Genomic DNA, 22,192 nt, shown 5'->3' on the forward strand with positions numbered 1-22,192 from the left:
AACTTTTACTTGAGCAAGGACAACCGGAACGTTGATTCAATGGCAAGACTAATCAGTGCTATACTCATTTAAAGCGAGCAGATATTCTCCACAGGCGTGACGGTCGAGAAGTGAACGTCCTTGTCCTCATCCTCCAGTTCCTGCGCACGCTTGCGGGCCTGGTAGATGAAGCCGAAGGCGACCAACATAGCACAAACACCACCGCCAACAGCAAGTCCGACGACGCGACCCTTGCCGTCAGATTCCTCGCTCTGATTGTTAACCTTCTGAGTGTTGTCCTGGCCGTTGCTGGACGGCTGCTGCTCCTGCTGCTGCGACTCTGAGCTCTTACCGGTGGAGCTGATAGTCGCAGTGGACTGCGTTGTATCGGACGTCTTGTCCGACTCTTAGTGTCGTCCTGCTCAGTCGACGAAGTCTCCTTTTCGGCCAAGCTGCCAGTCTTGTCACCGTTGCTCGACACCGAGCCCGAGTGCGAAGCGATTAAAGACGTGGTGTTGGTTTTGGTCTCACTAGACCCAGAGCTCAGATACGTCTCCGGGGTCGGCGTGGGCGTAGCCGTGCTGGGCTCCGGAGCAATCGTCGGCTCCGGGGTCGGAGCGGCGGTGGTTGGGGCCGGTGCAGCCGTCGTCGGGGCGGACGTGGTTGGCTGTTGCTGAGACGTCGAAGTTGAAGACGACGGAGACTGCTGAGTTGAAGGCGATTGCTGGTGGGACATGGTGAACTTGGGCTGCGAGTCCGCCGTATACAGACCGAAAGTCTGCTCATAAGCCTCCGGCTTGCTTGGGATGTCAAAGAACTGAAAGTAGAACTTCTCACTAAGGCTGTTGCTCCACTGCTGGTAGGCGCTGTAAAAAGTCTGCTCGCCCGCCAGACTACCGGTGTTGCCCGACACCGAGCCACTGGATGGCCATCCCGTCTCGGTCAATAGGAGCTTGTCTCCAAAGTTACCCATCATCGTCTGCCACTGTTTGTCCACGACGTCGATAGCGCCGTCAGCAGTCGTGCCGGGGTTGAAGAACGGATGCACGTTCACCCCCAGGACGTCACAGGCCGAAACGAGGTCCGACCAGCCTGAAATACTCTGGTAGCCGATCATCTCCGTGTTACGCTGGACAGTGCCGACCTTGCAGGACACGCGCGACTTGATCTGGTTGATGACGTCGATCATGCCGCTGGGGATACTTGAGGCGCCCGCCAAGTTCTCATTGCCGACCATGATGGCGTACACGCCGCCGGCATTGGCAGCCGAGATGGCGGCCTCCATCTGCTCCAGGTAGTCACTCTGCGGGTACGGCACGCCCAGCACAGCCGTGAGTCCGGCGCCAGTGATGATCGGACCCATTTCCGTGTTGCCGAACTTGGAAATGTACGTGCGCACACTGGTGAAGCCGGCACCAGCGATGGTTTTCATGTCAGCTTGCACGGTCGAGGCGCTCTTGCCGCTGGTGTGGTCTGGGTCGTAGCACACGCCGTTGGCGTCCACCTGCGCCGAGAAGAAGGCGATGAAGCCCACAACGATCGGCGCGAAGAACTTCATGGTGGCCGATCACGAGTACTTTTGCCTGGAAAAGTGGTTGCTTGGTCTTTAAGAGCTCCGTTGGCGAGAGAGAAAGTGAAAGGCCTGTCTATTCGACTGCAACGCGCCAGCCGGACAGAGAGAAGAGAGGGAGGAACGGGAGCCGATAGACGATCGACGATTTGGTTGCGTGGTGCGGATAATGTAAGGGGAGACTTTTGTAGTACAAGCATGCACAACGGGAGGACAAGTCGCTACCGACTTTTACCAGCTGTTCAAACCGGGACCCTCAAGACTTGAGTCAAGTCGCTCGATGAGAGGCCGGCTGGTCATCGGGTGCAGTGTAACGCGCCGAAATGTCCGCCAGCATGCATGAAATGCCCATTAGCAATGCGACGCAAACACACATGTGACTCGTGTCCGCTCACCATGGGGAAAATGACCGAATCGGTTTATTATGGTTTCATATTTTAATTGGGGATCCGTTCGCAGTTCTCAGGGATCGATAGTAGTTTGATTTTTCGCCAAACTGCTATATTATAGCACTATACCGTCCACAAAACTAATACTTGAGTACTACTAAATGTAGCGAGACGGGGAGAACTCTACTTTAGAAGTATTACTATAATACTGACTAATAAAATTGTCGACCTCTAGACAATTATGGCTATCTTCAGGGAAGGAAAAAATAAATTGATTTATCCGCAGGAGATGTATTGCAGTTAAAAGGAGAAATTGCAAAAAGGCTAGAAATTGCAATACCCAAGTGGAGTGGAATGTGCAATATCCATTTGCTGCGAGGATCTATTGCAATCGTTGATATCCTCGTTCATCAGTATGCGCATCTATGATAGTCCTGGCTACAAGTTTTAAATCCCAAAAAATCGCGGTTTCTCTTTAGAAACACGATCGCGTCAAACATAACAGGAGTTAACCTGGCCCTTCGGTTTGTCATAACAGACTTGGCAGAGCTGAGCAATCGCTCAACGGCCACGGACGTTCCCTTCAGGAACTGCAAGTCCTCGTATGATGTAGACTGCGTCGTCCTTAACCGCTTACGTTCTACACCATTTCCAAATCAAGTTGGCAATTTTTCTAAAGCAAGTGAACGTCTTTATTTATGCACAAAATTTAGGCATCAGAAAAAAGCCATTTCTCACAAAGTGAAAATTCTACAAGTCGACATTTACGATCAAGTGAATATGACTACATATCGCTGGAACCTCCTACTTGCCTAGTTCCATGTCCTCTCCTTTTGTAGCCACAAAGGAAGCCTTAAGAAAATGACGCTCTATACGCCAGACCAACCGACGCGTAATAGAAGGCTTCGCCATCTCCACAGCTTCTGTCATCAGCGCCTGGCGGTGAACGCAGAATGTGTCGTACTCGCCTTTTACTAGAAATTCCTCCTTACGCTCGGCAATGAATCGACGCACCTTAGCCTGTGCACATAACAGCAGCCCTCAATTGGGTTGAGCAGGGGGCTGTAAGGCGCTAAGTGCAGCACGACCAGCTTGGGGCCCGTCCCCCGTCAGAATCTCTCTTGCAAGCGTATCGACTTCACTGTGGACCGGCGCATTGTCCGTAACAATGACTATCTTGTTGGACGGCGCCAGCTCACGGTACCCGTCCGTTGCCAACGCTGTCGTAAAGAGATCAGCGACAAAGCGCGCAATCTCCTGTTTCTTGACAGGCCCAGAGTGGGTTCGCATGAGTACGATACCGGTTCCAGACGAAACACCACCTTGTATATGTAAGTTGGCCCTTTAGAGGATGCAAGCGCCACCGTGCACGCTCTCCAACCCGCGGGTAGCTCTTACTACGCGACAGATACATGTTGAGATTGGTTTCGTCCTGAAACACGATCATGTCACCCGCAGACGTGCGTTTCTCCAACTTGTCCACAAACTCTTTGCGCTTCGTCTTGTTCTCCGCGTTATTCATTGTAATCTTCTCGATCCTCTTGAAACTGTAGACCATGCCCTGGAGGGCTCGGTGCACGGAAGACGTGCTTACAGACACGCCCATATCCCTCAGCAACCTGTCGCGCATCTGTTCACAGGTGTGGCGGCAACCCTCGTCGAGATATACCTCCAGCTGGGCCATGACTGAAGCAGTCATTTTAACGCGAACGTCGCGAACTCCTCCGTGATCCCCGGGCTCAGTGTCAGCGTTAAGAACGGCGCGACGAGCGGTGCTGTACGGAACATCATTGTGCTTGGCGACATTCTGCCAATTCGCGCCATCCTTGAAGGCACGCACGACGCATGCCTTGGCAACAATTTGTTCGTGTTAGCGCTGTTTCCTCGTAGGGGTGGGCTTTGACGGCATGCTTTGGGAACAGCGCAGAAATGAAAGTGACAAGAAAGATGAGGCTACTGCTCAACACAGAATGATTGGTGTCCCGTGGGAGCAAATTGGCGCCAGAACGGTTGGCTATTCTTCACTTGATTGGGAACCACAACGCGCCAATTTCCACTTTGTGGGAAATGTACTTTTTCTTTAATAAAGCCAAATTTAGGTTTTTTTCTTAAAAACCTCAGTAGCTCACTTGCTTTGAGAAATTTGCCAGCTTGATTTAAAAATGGTGTAGTTGTTCCTGATAGTAGTTTGTCTTCTCACTTGACACGAAACGCCGACGCTCCCGTGCTTGACGAACCTCGAGCTGCTTGATTGCAGTTTTTCTAGAGCGGAAAGATCTCCTGAAGTCTCGTTCAGCACTTTCGAACAAGCTGACTCGAATACTGGATTGTGTGCAATTAACGCATCTTGAGCAAGATAGTGGCTCATTTCTGGATAGTCCTCTAGTAGAGCATCGAAAGTTGCACGAGCAGAAGCGACGGTAACATCTTTATCTTGGAGCCCAACCATGACTTGATCAAACCGAATCAGTAACGAAAAATATCCCTGAGCACTTGAATATAAGCATGGCGTGGAACTTCAACCTCGCGTACCCGTCGCAGCCCCTTTCTCGATCTGATAGAATCTAGATAGCATTTGGTAGGTTGATGACTATCTCGTATCATTAGAGCGTACCGTCATCAGGTCGGTAATCTCTCGCAATGCAGCTGCCGCTTTAAGGTTTGTATCTTGTGAGCACATTAAATGAGTTTGTCGATAGCGAAGCTAGCGCCAGATTTTCCGTTCACGTATCGCTTCACAGCAAGATTAAATTTGTGTGCTGCGCGCCTAGGAGAGGCACACCCACTAAATCGGCTGAGGCCTCGTTGGTAGGATATGTCACCTATTAGTACTGAGACGCTCTCAAGCGACTTATTGAAACTTTCAGCACGAAATTCATCAGATCACGATGGGACTCGGCCGTGTGGGACTTCTCATCCAGTGGGGGTGAAAACTCCAGCAGCACCTCGAAGCATTTGCCGTCCTTCATGTACACAGCAAATACTGCTACGTAGTGGTGTTGTGCTGCTATCCATCAAACATGATAGGGACGCGCTCGAAAGCTCGTCCGTAATTATGTGCTCTACTAGCGGATCCAGCACGCGTATACAGGCTCGAGCCGATTTACTACATACATGCAGCGCCGATTTTATCCAAGCAAGCTCTCGTGACATCTCATTGTCAACCTCGCTGAAAGGCATATCCCGCATTATGAGCCACTTTATCCACTTAAACACGAAAAAATCCCCTTCACTCACAAACTCGATGACTTCAAACCCAAGCTTGCTATTTTGCGTCTTGATAGCAGCTGCGGACCTTGCTCTGAAGTCGTTACCTTGGAAGGCACTCAAGTGCCGATACAAATTGGTGTAGCCTGTTTTCCACCGCTGAGCTGGCATTCGATCGCACTTGAGGCACTTGTACACCACAGCACTGCAAGAGCTAGGAGTGGAAGTAGAACTTGATCACGTCGGAGCCTCCCCGCGGTGCAATTTTTGCTTGGAAAGGGTCATATCTAGTTGTGCCAAAGAAGACCCTGTGTGTTGACGGCGTGGGTCAATGGGCGTAAGGACTGTTTTGACCACCGAGCGAATTGGAGAATAAAGTAGAGAACGCGGTACGGAGAAGGCACCGCCAGATGCTATACCGCAAGGTGCTATACGACAACTGCCACAGCCAACGCTACACCTGCTTGAATAATTTGTGCTGAGGCGATAAGACACCAAGAAAAACTTAATGCAGACCGCGATAAGATTGAAGATACGTTGAAGCGAAGTATTGCAGTTTTGAATTGCAATGCCCAGTTGCATGTTCCTCGTAGATTGCAATACTCAATTGCACTCGAGAAGCTAACCGCAATGTAGACTTCAAAAGGGCGTAGTAAAAAAAATCGATGCATATTAAAATTTTCCCTTGCCTCTTTAACAAATTTGGTCCATCTCGGACAGTGGGGACAGCGACCATCTAAATGACCCAAGACTAGAAATAAAAGTAGCATTATAAAAAATTGCTATTACACGATCGCCTGAAATTGCGTGGTTACGGACAACGATGGTGCAATCCGCCATACTACAAAAAACACTCTACTGTAGTAACAGTTGAAGTTTAAATCCCAAGTCATTTAGTTTTAGCCAATAAATATCTGTATTTATCGAGTGGCTACGCGATGGGCTCCTTCGTACAGCGGTCATTTTCAAAAATGGCGCCCCATATTTCATACTCAATCCGCAAAAAGCGTGAAGCGATTATCCTTGCTGAGACGATAGGGTGTAAACCTGCATCAGAGAGCCTCGAGATTCATCGTCGCACTCTGATAGACGACAAGGAGAATATTGAAGAGTTCGACGGGCCACAGACTAGTAAGACGACTAAGGGACAGGGTGCTAAGTGCATAATGCCATTTGCACAGGACCTCGTAGCGTTCATAAAGGATGTTCAGAGGTAAGCATTAACAGCTTCTGATTTGAGCATTTAATAATATTATTAAGTTATGAGTTACTCATTGAATAATATCGTTGAGGTTGCCAAAACTAATACGATTTAATCGTACTAAATGTTAACTAAGACAGAGAATATTAACACTCATACTGAATCCCTACAGCCAAAACGGAAGAAATTGCAACTTTTGATCATTCGATATTTAATGATTAAATATTATTTATGGGAGTTGCAACCTGAGAAGGCCTACAGTTGCTGCTCGCTGTCGTATTGTCCATTCCGGCTATACCCAGGATACAGGGTTGGTTCATTCAGTCGCCAACTAGGAAATGAGCAGAACAAAATATTACTAGTAAACGTCGTAGATTATTTTGTGGATCGTCTGCTGGTCGGTCTAGCTGCGCGAGCCTGCTAGATAGAATATTTTATGCAATATGATGGTGATTTTGATTTCTTTTTTGTCAGTCTTCAGGTCAAGATCAAAATTTGAGTCCATTCGAAACAATGTGATCGTTATTAATACCGGTAAGCCTGTTTTTAAGTTTTTTTGCTAGAAAAACATATATCTATTTCTTCTTTCGTTTCTAAGGGAAATGGTCAATTTAGTAGCTTTTGCCAGTTTAGTAGCCGACCTATTTTCACCCAATACCGTCAATGTACCCATACGGTTACTGATTTGATTTGCCAAAGCTACAATTGCTCCGTCTAAGTAAAAACCTGAAGCACTTTATATCTGGATATTCCCCGCCCATTTCCAAGCCTGGCTTAATAGGAAGGCTTCAAGCACCTTATTCTGACGCGCTGTTGTTTAAGAGGTGCTTTCGGGGTCCACTACGAAGACAACGAGCGACAAACCAAGATTCCCCATAGCACGCTTAAGTAGTACGTCGCTCTAGCTCGGAAAAGGATTCTTCGCAAGCCCAACCGCGGCCCGCATAATATGCTACCAGAAGATGCAGGAGAAAGCCTCCGAGACTGGGATAACCAAGGCGAAGGAATCAGTGTCGTCCAGGAAGAAGAAAGCTGGCCAGGAGCCAGCGACGAAAATTGAACCTGTGGTAGAGGCGTGGGCTTAGGCTGTCGCAGTTTATAAACTGCTTATAATGCTGAAACGGTGAAAATATGACTTAAGACAGGATTTTCCCCTAACCCTTAGACTTGTTTATTTGATGATGAATCGAGCAGTTTAATGAAATTAAGTCAAATGTGGCTACTAAACTGACAAGTCCGTCAAACGTAACGCCCAACTTGCAATCTTCACAAATGCAACAAAACTATAGCATTCAATCAGTAAAAACTCTCACAAATGGCTGTGTGTCGGCTCTTTTCGATGGCGCAAGTAGCGTTTTAATTGGACTATTCCTCTTGATGATATCGACCAAAGTGTGCACGATGTTCAAAGCGGCTACTAAATTGACCATTTCCCTTAGTTCATAAACGACCAAAAAAATGTTTTGGTAAGCCCTGCCAGCTCCGAGATATGTTAATCAATCGAGTATAACTTAACTCCAGTAAGATATGACGCCTTAGGTTTTCTTATTGAATGCGGACTGATGGGGACACAAAAGAGTGACGTATTATATAATTTAGAGAGCTTTAGCTCCTCATCTTTTTTATTACATTGGTTGTCGGCAGTGGATGTAGCAAATACGTAGTACCGGTAAGGGTGCTGTCCAAATAAAAGAGGTGATAACTTTTATTCGAAATGACTTCTTTGGGGAGAGAAAAAAGTAGGATCAAGAAGTCATCTTCTTGTCCAAGTCTCGAAAAGTTGGTACAACGAATTTCCTTGGAAGCGGCATATCTTCACGGAGAGTTTTCCTTCCTTCATGCTAAATGATAGTGTTTCCTTTCTGTTCAAGCGTTTTTGTCGTCACTCTTGCGTACCGCTCTTCACCAGCCCAGCCAAAATGCAGAGAACACCCGCAGAGCAGGACGCAAATACAGAAGCATATCCAAGATCTCCAGCGAATACCAACCTCGACCATTTGGCTTCTGCTACGAAGCCGCCATCGTCGCTGGGTTTGCCGTCTTACTACACACAGTACGAAGGGGATCAAGCAGATGCAAGTGGCCAAGTGCCTGCTGATGCAGAACCCCCGTGCAAAAGATCTAGACGATCTGATCAAAGTGCGACCTCTACAGAAGCAAGTGAAGACTTGTCCGCTCAGTCCAATTCGTCTGTATCGAAGGCACCAGCTCGCAAGTCATTGAGCGATGGAACAGCAATCAAAGAAACGACTCGCAGGACGCGCAAGCCCAAGATGGCGGGTATGCACAAGTCCGTAGCAATCTGCATGGACAAAGTTGTAACCGAGGCAGGCCATGACAACGTTCACCGCCAAATCCAACGAAAAAACGCTACCAAGAAAGCGAAGGGTGGAGCGAAGGGTAGTGCAAAAGGCAGTAAGATGGGTGAACGCACAGCCGATACAAAGGAAGTGAAGACGATGAAGTAGACCGTTCAATTAACGACTTTGGCGATCGAAGCTCGCTTTTAGAACAAGCAGATTCTGAAAAATTGCTATAAAGAATTCAAACACGAAAGCTCAGCGTGCGATGTGGGAGGACACAATCAATGTGTTTCAGCAGCGGGCTCTGATGGAGAACGCGTGGGGTGATGACGAACCTCGCAACGTGACGGTCAAACAGTTCAAGAACAAGCTAGATGGTGTTCGAGCCGGATACAAGGCCAAGCGAGGCCGAATGCTTGCCACAGGAAATTGCCCTCTTAATGCAAACGCTAGCAGTGATGAGGGAGAGGACACCTTTCGGAAATATCCAGAAATTCTAGCCGATTGCTTCTTTGGAGAGCATGACGAGGCCTCAGATGATAGTGCTGCCGAAAGTGGTGGGCGTCGACGCAAATTCACGAGCAATCCCACGTCGGTGCATCCGATCTATCGAAAGGAGCTTGGCTCAGACCTCGCAGCTCTATGGCCGCTGTTGTGTGATGTGTTTTCGCATCGACCGGGCTGCACGGGTGAAGCTTTCGTGGAGACTGGTGTCCCAGATAGAGTGAGCCTGCCTCCCAGCGAAAGTGATGAAGATGAGCGCGCCGGAGACGATAACGCGGACTCAGATTCATATAAATCACCGACCAAAGCTCGCGAAAAGGCAAAAGCAACAGCTAAAGCGAAAAAACAACGTGACAAGCAATATAGCAACTTTGCCACAAAACGACCTGCAGATGTAGTGAGTACTACTCTCAGATCGGGGTTTGAAGCGATTCAACGTATTTTTTCGGCTCGCCAGCAGTCATCTCAAGCCAGCGGGGAGATGTCTGTACTGGTTAAAAGCTGACGTCATCGATTGAAGAGTCCAATGCAAAGCAGCAGGCCAACAGCGAGGCGCTGCTAACCAGCATTGCGGGTTTACACCAAGTTACAGCTGGATTTTACAGCGAAATGGTGAGGTGGATGCAGAACCAATCTAATGGGAACTAACAATTCTTCTGCTCGATTATAACTTTCCTGACAACGTCGGCTCCGTCACAGTGTCTGCTATACTCGCATTTATTCTTGATCGTTTTTGTAAAACCGATCTGCATATGTATTTCTCTTTGCGATTGCTAAATTAATTTCAGCTTGCGTTCGATCCCAATCCTCGTTAAACGCTTGCATCACGCGTCGTGAATCATGTCTATCTCTCGCCTTCTGAGCCGCATTACGCTTCACTATGAATTGCTTATCTCCAATGTCGATCAGCAAATTGTGCAGGACAGCAGCAGCAGTGATCATGCGAGCATTGGTGCTGTGCTTTTTTCCGATCGGTCACTCCATGTAGTATCTTGAATCGTGCCTTCAATTTTCCAAACACGCACTCGACTAGAATACGGGTTTGAGAGAGATGATAATTGTAGCTGCCTCAGAACAAGCCGTAGCACAGCAAACTAATCAGTCTTTCGCCTGACATGGACAATGCATTCGTCATAACCTGCGCTGTTTTGCCGTCAGGTGCTTGTCACCTCGCTCATCAAACGGCACCATAAAAAAGGCCATGGTTTAAAACCAGCATCTCCCAACCAATTGATGCCTGGAGGACATAGGCTTCGAGCATAAACACCAAGAACAGCGGACTGATTCCACATTGATTGGTCCGAATTGCTGCCACTAAAAACACCAATGTAACGAAACTTGTAGCGGTAGTCGATTGCTGCCAAGCAGTTGTAGGACGGCTTGCCACCCTTGTCGTAGAATCCCTGTAGCAATCAAAACCATTTAAAATCACAAGCACAATGAAGTCCCAAAGTTTTAAAATACTTGAAAGTCTTTCGGTCGTCGAGTGCGCACGAGAGTCCCGTCAATAATACACGCTACATCAGGAAAATCAGCATTACGTGCAGCAAAACCATCAGTCATCTCACTCCATTCAGAGCTCGAATCTAACGGTGGAAAATATATCTCGTCGTCTTTCATTTCGTACAGAAGTTCTTCCAGTTTGGCAATATACCGACTAGCAATCTAGCTGGCTGTAGAAGTTCCGTAGGGCTTTAGCGAGACCGTCACGGGTGCCGATCACTCAATTCCGCCATCCCGATTTTGACAGCATCCATTCCAGAAGTGTGTCAGAATAGTCACTTGCAAGCCCAAAGTCAAAAGCATCATTGCGTATTTTTCTGGAAACCATACTTCTGGTAGTACAGGGGCTTCAAAAACTCTCAAAGAAGGTCGAACGACTCTGGAGAGCAACGCAAAGTTTTGCGGTATGCTGTAGGTGATCGCCGAGCCTTCAACTTGGGGTAAAAATCTGAGCGCACCGTGATCCTCTCTCCTGGAGGAGCTCGAAGAGATCTCCAGTCAATCGTACCAAATACGGCTCCAAGCATGATGAATAGTAAGACGGTGCTGAAGATCTCAACGTCTTCAGCGCTGCATCAGCCCCAGAGTACTACAGTAATTCCATGGTTGCAGTTTGTGCTGGGGGCAACTGATGACGCTAATTGGAGACCTCTCCACCCCGAGAACCAACGTCAACGCCGATAGTTGCCCCACCAACATCTTCTACGACCAGCACGCTGCTGTCAACGTCCATTGCATGCCCCCCCCTCGCAGGGAACCCTCGCTGCGTCGCTCTCCATGTTGACTTCTGTTTTGCTGTCCCTCCAAAACATAAGTCGCTAGGAGCTAAAAAAAAAGTTGGTGATGGTCCTACTTTTATTTGTCGACTTAAAAGTAGGCACGACGGCTACCAACTTTTTCTCGAAGGTCTTGGAAGCGCAAAAAGTCGGTGTTGAAAAGTAATTACTTTTCTATTTGGACAAGGCTCTAACGCTACTATTATCCGTGCTGCCACAATTCCGGGACACACAATTGCGGGACAGTTTGTTAATATAGGAATATGTATACTGCATCATAAAAATGCCCAGCATATATATAGCAATATCGCACTGATAGAGCGCAGCTACCTAAACGATAAATTAGTGGCAGAGGGGTTTGCTGTGCTCGCACCTGGCACGCGAAGTCTGCATTCTGGCAGCAACATTATCAAAATGAGTTTGTTCACACTAAATCTCTGGCAGGTTGGTCACTGATTACAGAACATATGTTCTTCCGCTACAAAAACCAAGTCTTTTATTGGGTATTTAACTGTAGCTTCAGTCACGCGATTTCTCAAAGGACACTCTGTTTGAAACGACCAAAACTTGAAAATAGCTGGATAGAGCCACAAACACATGAAATTGGTGCTCTTTGTTCCATATGTGGACTAGGTTAATTCGAAAAAACCAATTCACAAATCGTCAGATAAAATGAAAAATACATACAAACACCAAGTGAAGTGGAAATCCTTCCAGTGTCCCGAAATAGTGTTCGAATGAAAAGCAGTTTTTTCAGCTCTACATCTAGCTGTCTGTGCGAGAAGGACAGCCAAAAAAACGTTGTGGACAAACTGCATGTGCTTTATATTTGCTAAATATGCTTCAGTTGCGTCAATAGCAAACCTAAAACCTATTTTGGGGGGCTCTTCAAAAAGTGTCCCATAACATGGGACACTTGCTTTTAACAAGAGCTTTTAAATAACACTTAAATCTCTAAAATTGAAAAAATATTGAGCTCACAACACTTCTAAATGTATCGTCATTTCGAGGGCCCATAAATGAAGATAATATTTTTGAGCGGCCACAACTTTTTTTTTAAACTCAGTTTTAAGAATTCTGTAGCATATAAGGGCTCAAGAGATGCCCCGCTTTCGTTTAGAGTGCGATTCGTAGTTAGGTTCGTAAGTATCATTTTGTTTTGGGTGGTCTCATATGTATTCGACCAATGCAGCCACGATAACCAAACCAAAATACACAAGTCTACTGAGCTTGAGCTGCACTACCGGTACTGCCAGTTCGGCTTCTGCCTGCAGTGCTCAACTTATGTACGTCGACACACGCGTTCTTGAGCGACCTCCAATCCTTTTCGTCTCCTACGTTAATGGTAACTCCAAAATCGGTGAAGTTAATATTGTGAAAATATCACCTGTAGACCAGTTAATATAAAAAATATCACCTAATATTTTCTTCTGAGACAATATGATATTATTAAATATCAGCTTAATATATGTTAATACGATATTATATTTTTCAAAGATTGCGTAATCGGTCTAAATATACTAATCAGATGTCGTTAACGCTCGGCTAGCTGAAGTATTACTAATCAACCGTGAGGGAGGGACAATTGTGAGAGTGACGGCAAGGTTGGCGTCGTGTGTTGGCACTGCTGAGCGCATCAATCTAGCGCCACAGGCAGTAGGTTTATTAGACGACGATGTGGACGAGGAGATCGGTAGAGAACAAGAACAAATGTCTTGATTTCGCTCTATCAACGTTAAACAGCTGCAAGCGTTTGCAGTTTTCCATCTCGGTCGCCTTGTCTGTGTCACAGTGAAATACTAGAGCAAATACTCGTCAGTCTTAAAGCCTACTGCTGTTCTAGAACCTGATCGAAAAGTTATTTGGCTCCGCTCGGTTGTAATGTGGCAAGAAACGTACTTAAGTGGGAAAATATTATAAAATATTATGTAGTATCTAATATTTTCAGTTCTCCGACTTAATATTAAAATATTATGTTAGCTTTTGCAAAAATGAGTTACTGCTATATTTAATATCGAAAATAGTACTATTACTATCAAAAATATCATATGATATTTGGTTACCATTAGCCCCTGCCTACAACACAGTACTTAAGTAATATAGATATGCTTTCCACACACAACAGCTACCTAGTCCAGCGTGGCTGTCGGCGACCGGATCGAGTTCTCGGAACTCCTCGAACTCCGACCGTCATTAGCAGATTTCCTCCTTGGAGCAACAGCCACCGCTTGCATCACTTCTACCGACGGCGACGCAGCCGTAGCAGCTACTGTCGGTAGAACAGCGGCGGTCGGGGCGTACGCGGCTTCCACTACCAGCTTCCGAAGAATTGCCACGGGGAAATCCACTGAAACGCTGCGACAAAGGCGGAACTGGCACTTGATGACGAGGCGATACCTGGTTGTCAGGAAATGCGACTCAATGGCGGCAGAAACTGGCCGAGATGTCGACGCTTTGGTGACTAGCGGCAGATCCAGCACCTGTTCGAGCGTCTTTCCTGCCTGTACGCCCGGAAAGTCTCTGCGACTGACACAAGTGGATCCTTCAGATTTTTGGTGTGAAGTGCCCAAGTCCACTATGACGTCTTCATAGAGCATCATGGACAGCTTGTTCATGTCCTTCGAGGTATCGTTTTGGACTCTGGTCTGGGCCAGCAATACGTCTCCCGTGACGTGAACGTTGCTTGGTAGCTGCGCCGAAATAGAGCAGGTTCCTTTCTTCATAAGGCGCAGCATGTGGATCTCACCCGACGCCGAATTTTCAAGCGAGCGTACGGGTTGGCCAATCGGCGGTTGCTGCACTACGAAAGTCTTCTTCGCATCCATGTCAGCTGATAACTTGCCCTTGACTGTCATGACGGCTGTGGCCGAGTAGCTTAGCGACGCGTCGATGCGGCACATGACACCGGCATCACGGCCCGAAATATGGAACGAGTTGGGGAGCGTCTCGGCTAGCTGGAAGCAAATGGGGTACACGTACTCTCCCGGTTGACACGACTGTTGTTCGGCACTCAAGACGATCTGAAGTAGATTGCCCATAATGTTAGAGACCATAAATACTATTTTCCAACTTTGAGCAATGACCATCGTACCTCTTCGTCTAAATGTAGATACTCTCGGAGATACACAGCCGCAGCCTGGCCGCCGCCTTCGGTCCACGTGAGAAGCTCCTTGCCGTGGATGCGCACCAGAAGTGACGTGAAGTCGAGCGGCTCCGTAACGCTGAGCACTACGCTTCCGCGCAAGAGGTCGCCTGCGAGGTAATGTGAGCGATCTAGGGCTACCGTGAGGTTGCCTTTCACGCCGAGGCCAAGAGCCTTTGCCATTTTGCCCATGTTGTAAAGAATTCAGTTAAGAGTTTGTCGAGCAAATTGTCGAGTGATAAAGTGACGCTTGCTACATAAACTTTTGGCCAATCAGCGAGTGTAAAGAAGGGTGGGAACTTGAGCGACAGAAATGACAGTCTCATGAAATGAAAAAGTGATGAAAGTTACTTTTAGAAAGTACATAAGTACCCGTGTTCATTGATTGATAAAATAAAAAACCTACCTCAATAGAAAAACATTGAAAACCATCGACATACACTGCGCGACAAAATCTTTCGGACATTTACAGTTTTATCTATGGCTCTTGTTACGATCACCGACTGTTTTGCATAGCCAGGCATTTTTCACCAACCGACTTACACCAGCAAATCCCCAACTACAGTAAATGCTGGCGAATCCGGTACTACTGAAAACGTATATCCTGACTCAAATGCTATAACATATATCGTTTTAGAGAGAGATGATGTAAATGCTTGGCGAGAGTCATTCCACACCAGTCACCGGAGCCCTTTGGCACGAATTACAGCGCACCAGTCATCGTCGTAGCCTTGGGCAGCAAAACTCACTCAGTATAGCTCTCATACATTTCCCATCGACCTGCCATGGGCAGGTGGCTAAAGATAAAGCAGAAGAAAGCCTTGATTAAGAAGGCCAGTGAGTGTCCGCATATGACACAGGAAGAGCTGGCGGCTTGGGCAAAACTCGCCTTTAAGTTAAAGAGAGCACCAGCCCAGACGACGGTTTCCGACATCCTAAAGAAGGCACACGTGCTCAAGCATGACGACGGCAGCGACAGCAAAAGGTGCAAGCCCGTGCGCGTGACATCACCCACTCTCGAGAAGCAATTATGGGAGTGGATTCAGACAGTCGAAGCCCAGGGCATCTGTCTCTCTCGTGAGCTGATTAAGCTGAGAGCGCGGGGTATTCAGAAAGAGCTGTGCGACGCGTGGGATCTCGCATTCTCCGACGGCTGGCTGACCTCGTTCGAGCAGCGGCATGGACTACGCAGCCGCCAGCGTCCTGATCGGCCGATCCTGCTGCTGTCGCCGCTGGTCGTCAACGACTGCAATCAATAACCGATCTCTACAGCCCACGAGATATTTACAACATGGACGAGACTGGGTTGTGCTACGCGATGGCACCAGCACATTCAATCTGTACCAAAGCGGCCCGTGGTATGAAGAAAGACAAGACGCGTATCACTCTCGCTTTAACAGCAAACGCCGATGGCACTGATTTGTTACCTGCACTATTTTTAGGTCGGACAAAGCAACCATATTGCTTCAAAAAGCGGTCTGCAGAAGAGCTGGGGTTCTGTTACCGGGCGAACCAGAAGGCGTGGATGACGGGTCAAGTGTTTCGAGAATGGCTACGGAATCTTGATAGAGATATGAGAGCTAGTGGGCGTTTTGTCCTGCTGCTGCTGGGCAACGCCTCATCTCACAACACGAACAACCTACTTTGTACCAATGTTCGTGTTGAAGTTCTGCCACCTAATACCACTGCTTTCCTACAGCCTATGGACGCTGGAATCATTGCGGCGTTTAAGTCTGCGTACAGAGGGAAACAACTTATGTGGGTGTACGACAAGATAAAGCGAGGAGATAACATTGACAAGAAGGCGTACAAGATTGATCAGCTTCAGGCAATGCAGTGGAGCAAAGCCATTTGGCACGAGCTACAGGAAAAAGAGACTATTAAGAACTGCTTTCGCCGTACTGGGATTGCCTTTAATGGAGTCGACGGAAGCAGCAAGAACACCAGCGCTTCCAGCTACGATAGCGACTTAGATGTTGAGGACATCGTCATTCGCGCTTCTCAGTTGAGCATTTAGAGGCAGCAACTCCATAATAAAATTTCAAATCATTGGATTCCGCCATACTGGGATTGCCTTTAATGGAGTCGACGGAAGCAGCAAGAACACCAGCGCTTCCAGCTACGATAGCAGCTTAGATGTTGAGGACATCGTCATTCGCGCTTCTCAGTTGAGCATTTAGAGGCAGCAACTCCATAATAAAATTTCAAATCATTGGATTGGGTCGGACCATGGTACCGGATTGGACAGCGCTTACTGTAATTGGGTTCTGGTTGGTGTTTGGTTGGTTACCCGTAATTTATCCTCTTAAGTACGTAATGTATCCGCATAAGTACGACCTATCTTGCGTAGGTACGATTAAAAATCTCTAAAACTGATATCAATTATAGTGAATATATGCATGTCGCTGGAATGTTGTGCGTATGTGAGAAACACTTGATGAAATGGAGCTAGTCATCAATCTTGTCACCAAAGCGAATGTCCGATGGACACCTGAGGTTGAGTAGCTAACGCAGCGTGGATAATGCATGAGCACAAAACGATATGTATTGACGTAGCTACTCTTCGCTCGTGGCTGCGTCTGGGCTTCGGCAAAATACCCCCTTGCTAGTAAAAATAGATATCTAAATCGCAAGTATGCTATTTGCTCTCTGGTCACATTTGGGACTGCCATTCCTCGCACCATGCACTCAAAAAACAACAACACCAGCGGCCCGCAACTATTGGTATCCTCTTGTCGCGGAGCCCGCTGGCGGAATATTTTGAGCTTCGCAGAGTAGTTTCCAAAGTATTCTTCGATGACTGTGCAGGTCTGGTTGTAGTATTTGTTCGTCTGCATAGGGTCGAACACCACAGCTCTACTTTTGTCGTTGTCGAATGCAACACCTGCCCAGTGTCCATCGAGATAAACCGGCACCAGAATCATTCGGTTGCTCGACCGGAGAGGTGAGCTTGCAATCGCTTGCAACTTCATTGTTTCATCATGAACTCTTGCGTAGAGCGGGTTGACACCACCAATACAGCTCCTCTCTTGCTCGTCTTGATCTTGATCCATAAGGCGGCTCATGACAAGTTTCATGCACGAATCGTCCAGCCACTCCGATCGTCTGAAGAATGCCATCTCTTCGATACCGACCTGTCCGAATCTTGAGTCCATAATAGTCTTTAAATTCACGGTCACTTTTTTTTGCGCAGGCTTGTAAATCTGCCGTGACGCAGTTGTTGAGAGGGCTGGGAAGTGTAATTCGGGCAAAGCGAGAAACTCTGATCCACGCTGCTAGACCACTAAAAGCATCGAACTTCGGGGATTCGTCATGCCAATCTCTCATCATGATCAAATCTTTCTCTGTGAATGTGCCAAGTTTCTTGATAGATACCCCCATTCTGCCAGCTTCGTGGATATTTGGAAGGGACTTCCGATAGATGTTGATACCTGCGATGCTCTTGCTAGCGTAGTTCTTTGGAAAAACAATGGTGACCTTCTTGTGGACCTTCTGCTTTCGAGCAAGCTGCACGATGGAGGTGGCCTTCCAAGTTGGTGCATCAACTTTGGTGATACTGTGAAGGACAGGCACAACATCTTCAACGTTGAAACTGCATGCCAATGTCTTACGCACAAGTGCTAGATCCTTCTCTGGAGCTAACGTCCAATTTTTTGGCCGTCCTTTGCTTTTCACACCAGTGCTAACTCGAAACTGTCCTGTGATATCTTCATGGCTGGAGCTGTCACCAGGGCTACTGTCACCCCTTTCCTGCGGCTACTGTCACCCCTTTCCTTCGACCGTCGTTTTCGAAGTATCAGCTGACAAGTGGCTTCAGTAGACTCGTCAGCAATACTTTCACCGACTGGTTGGTGTCTTCCGCCGACTGGTTGGTGTCTTTCACGGACTGTGACAACTCAAACGCAGCAGCCTTGTCGATTGTGTTGCTTGGCTTCTAGACCGCAGGTTTAGGCTTGTTCCCGGATTGAAGAAGCTCGACCAATTCCGTATCATCGTTGTCGCTATCAGAAGAAACCATATCTTGCGCTCGGGTAAGTATTCGGTTCGTTTCAGCTAGTAGTCCGTCGCTTTTATCTAGTAGCTGCCTACTTTCATCATTGAAATCACCCCCGGCGGTATTGTTTTGCGCAGTATCGGTCGCCTCGTGTGTTGCTGGTACAGATGAACGGTCGCTATCCGCAACTTCGATGTCGTGCCGCGTATAAGAATCTTCACAGTGTGCTCTAAGTAGACCCTCGACAGAGGCTTGAGGCTCGACGGAAGCTTGAGGCTTCGTCAGAGTCGGCACCACTCCTTCACGTACGCACTCTCCAAACTCGCGAAACACTTCAGCCATCCGAAGGAATGCTCGTGTGCCTTGAGAACTCATTGTCTCCACGATGGTACCGGCAATGTCCATGGCAGATTTCCACTTTGTCGTTCCATTTAACACAGTGTGCTCGACGGATCGCATGTGTGACCTCTGGACACGTAGTAAACAGCAGGAAACTTCTTCACCAGACTCGTCCTCCTCTGGACGATTGGCTTCTGCTTGTAGTAACCATCGTGAATGGACGTACTTCAAAGGGATTACTTTCTTCTTTTGCATTGAAGCACGTACATGTATCGTATGATGACAGGGAAGCAGTAGAGTACGCATAAAGAATCAAGAGCATGTAAACGTCTGTGCATAAACAACACGGTGTAAATAATTGGACCGACAATAACCAAACCGTTTTAACCTCAACTTACCGAAACATTAACCGTGTACTCGCGTCCTGTCATGTGGCTTTCCATCCTGACGATGTTGTCTTGTAGCCAACCACCCTCGTAGGACAAAACCCCGCTCTTGAAAAGGTCATACTCTTGACGGACGAGCTTGAACGCGTGTGGACTTACCAAGCCTGCTAAGCGAAGTAACATTTCATCCGCTCCATGGTAGTGACGAGACCCAATCACATTAAACCGAGACGCATACTCCAGCTCCGCCGTCGACTGCAAGAAAATCAGCGTTTCAACGAACTCGTCAAGCTCCATTTCGGGTTTTAGAATTTCCTTTAGTGATCCCCACGCAGATTCAAGACTAGAATATTAGGTTTTGTCGATAAAAACAATGTAAACGTACATACCGGTTGTTAGTATGGTTGCCAAGATGCGCAACGTGGCCTCGTTTGTACACAGTCCACATCTTCTTACATGAATGCCAATTCCGCATGAAATAGTCAAGTAGAGGATGCTTCGGCCTTGGTAGGTCGCTCTGTTCATCAAAACCATCCAGAATGTAGTACATATAACGAAGGCCTCGGTCGTACTCGTCGTTGTCCTTTGCTTTGAGCATCATATCCACAGCATCCTCCACTCGATCCACGTCCACCGCGCTACGCCCACCGTAGACTTCTTTGACATCTCTGTGCGCAGGTATTGTTTTAGATGGAAGTGGCAGATCAAGACTCGAGCCAATGGAAACTCCTTCTGCAAAAGCCTCAGCTCGCCAAAGTCCTTGTCAATCATGAACACTCGAATACGATCCCAGGTCGGATTTTTTTTTTTTTACCTATAAAGGCTTCAATGACATCCTTCATGCAAGCGTGACTCTCATTTTCTACTAGCGAATGCTGAATATATTGTCCCTGTCAAGAAATGCACATCGACGATGTTAGTCTGCGCACCAACCAGTAACCAGCAGCTACCAACTGGTCACCGATCAGAAACCAACTGGTCACCGATCAGAAACGAAATGGTCACCAATCTTTGGTAATACTTACGTGTCCAAATGTGTCGTCAATCATGAAGCTGAAGAGCTTATACTTCGAGGAGTTTGTTCCGTGAGTCGAGTCCAGCATTATTACCTCCGGAAAAGCCTCAAAGAAGCGCTTCATTTTCCGACTCTGGAGTGTAAATGTTTGAGTTGTCTTTGTTTCGTCCACGAACACCGTGGCATTGTTACCTCGATACGAGCAAAACTTCCTCAGCACCGCCTCCAGCCTTTCTTCAACGGTGGCTTGTCCGCGTCGCTTGGCTTTTAGTTGCTGCACCAAGTTGTGGACATCTCGCAGTATCACGCGTTTGCCTGCACGAAAAACAAAGCACAGTTCCGTCAGACACAGAGCATAATAGCCTTTAAAAGTAACAATACAGTATACCTGTCGTCTCTTGGAGATTTTCAGAATCCTCTTTGGCTTGGCACCGGCCTTGGCCAGCTCGTTCACGAAGTCGAGGACGTTCGGATCCGTAACACGCCTTGTCGAAGGGTAGTTCTCGTAAACTTCCTTTGGAGTCGTAATTGTGGGTCCGATTGTGCTTAGTAACACAGACTCTCCAGCTATTGGTTGTGGGGCATCGAGAAACTGTTGCAGATAGATTAACGCCACACCCAGTACTACGACCAATGTGGCCAGTTCTCCGGCCGTCCCCATGAGGTTTCGTCGCCCATCCATGCGTACAGAGCAGCTTCTTGTAATAGTCCCCAAAGCATTCAGGCACAAGGTCGCTCTCCTTCTACTTATTCTTCTTCCTAATCTTGTCAATCCGAGTAGAAACGTTTGTACAGGTGCGAATACGATAAAGCTGCGACGTCTGAGCCTCGTACTGCCGTAAGGTTTTAAAGAAATCATTCCAGGTGTCGTGCCAGCGTTGAAACGGGGGTGCTGTCTCGATCACTGCTCCTGCTTCGCTGTCAGAAGAGTCCGATCCAAGCCCGGAGTCGCTCGAACCTTTAAATTTTCGTACAGGCACTATTCTCTCGTCATGCCTATTCGAGACCGATCTGTCCTCATTGTCGCTCATTTGCGTCGTGAACGCCGCCGTAGAAGGTGGTATCGGGCTGTCTGCGCACGATCGCACGCGTCCGGAGTACGCAGCGGGGAGGGAGGGGGAGCTGTGCGGTGAGGCGGCGGATTCCTGGAATGAAAGGCTCGCAAGACGCGCGCAAAATCCCCCTCCGTTTTTCCAAAATTCAAAATATAGGCGAGACCGAAATTTGCGTAAATTACGAAGCTGTGGTAAATTACAGTCGTTGTGTCGTCCGCGTCTCGTCCCGGCTGTGCATTTTGGTTTGTGATCCTATTCACTTCCTTTATCTATAGCGTGGCTTCTAGAATGAGTTGGGGCATTCTTTTTAAACAAGTTTAGCCAATTCGACAGGTCTACAGCTGGCATGTAGCGCGGAGCTAGATTTCCGAGTATGTCGATAGGCTGCATACAAGGAGCCAAATTTGGGCTCCGACACGATTTTCGGACACACGTCTATCTTATTTCCAGTATGAATAAGAATGATTGTCCTAAGCGGTCATCCAATCAATCTCCCTACTGAATTCATTTCAGTATGAGACGCGGACCACCCACCACCGACGCAGAGCGAGAAAGAATCAAGGGCCTCCACGAAGCCAACGTGGGGGTGAGAGATCAGCCGTCGCATCTAGAGGTTGCCGGACGGTGTGAGCTACGTACTGCGCACTGAAGACAAGCGCACGGCAAAGCCTGGCAGGTTGAAGAGCCTCACAAACTGCCAGATTCGACAGGTCGTACGTGGGGCTGCGACGGAAACTACTTGGCAGCGCAGCTGAGACGGGGTCACACAGCACCTTGCGCTAGAGGAAGTCGGCTTCCGAGAGTATACAAACTTTCAGTGGACAGTAGT

At 47.7% G+C, this 22,192-nt stretch overlaps 3 protein-coding genes across 3 annotated transcripts; 1 reads left to right on the plus strand and 2 right to left on the minus strand.

The window, feature by feature from the left end:
• Nucleotides 1-68: 68 nt before the first annotated feature.
• Nucleotides 69-1,537, minus strand: PITG_17411 (uncharacterized protein; the record flags this gene model as incomplete). The annotated part of the gene is made up of 2 exons (XM_002896684.1): nt 69-374; nt 461-1,537. 2 exons carry the CDS (start codon nt 1,535-1,537, stop codon nt 69-71), a joined length of 1,383 nt encoding a protein of 460 aa, XP_002896730.1.
• Nucleotides 1,538-7,308: 5,771 nt separating this feature from the next.
• PITG_17412 (uncharacterized protein) lies at nt 7,309-9,968 on the plus strand (the record flags this gene model as incomplete). The annotated part of the gene is made up of 5 exons (XM_002896685.1): nt 7,309-7,413; nt 8,090-8,129; nt 8,501-8,761; nt 8,904-9,550; nt 9,942-9,968. 5 exons carry the CDS (start codon nt 7,309-7,311, stop codon nt 9,966-9,968), a joined length of 1,080 nt encoding a protein of 359 aa, XP_002896731.1.
• A 3,593-nt stretch (nt 9,969-13,561) lies between these two features.
• Nucleotides 13,562-14,801, minus strand: PITG_17413 (uncharacterized protein; the record flags this gene model as incomplete). Its single annotated transcript, XM_002896686.1, has 2 exons — nt 13,562-14,452; nt 14,524-14,801. The coding sequence occupies 2 exons, from the start codon at nt 14,764-14,766 to the stop codon at nt 13,562-13,564; spliced, it is 1,134 nt and encodes a 377-aa protein (XP_002896732.1).
• Nucleotides 14,802-22,192: the final 7,391 nt, after the last annotated feature.

The sequence above is a fragment of the Phytophthora infestans genome, genomic scaffold, assembly GCF_000142945.1.
Source record: "Phytophthora infestans T30-4 supercont1.54 genomic scaffold, whole genome shotgun sequence".
Lineage (NCBI taxonomy): Eukaryota > Oomycota > Peronosporomycetes > Peronosporales > Peronosporaceae > Phytophthora > Phytophthora infestans.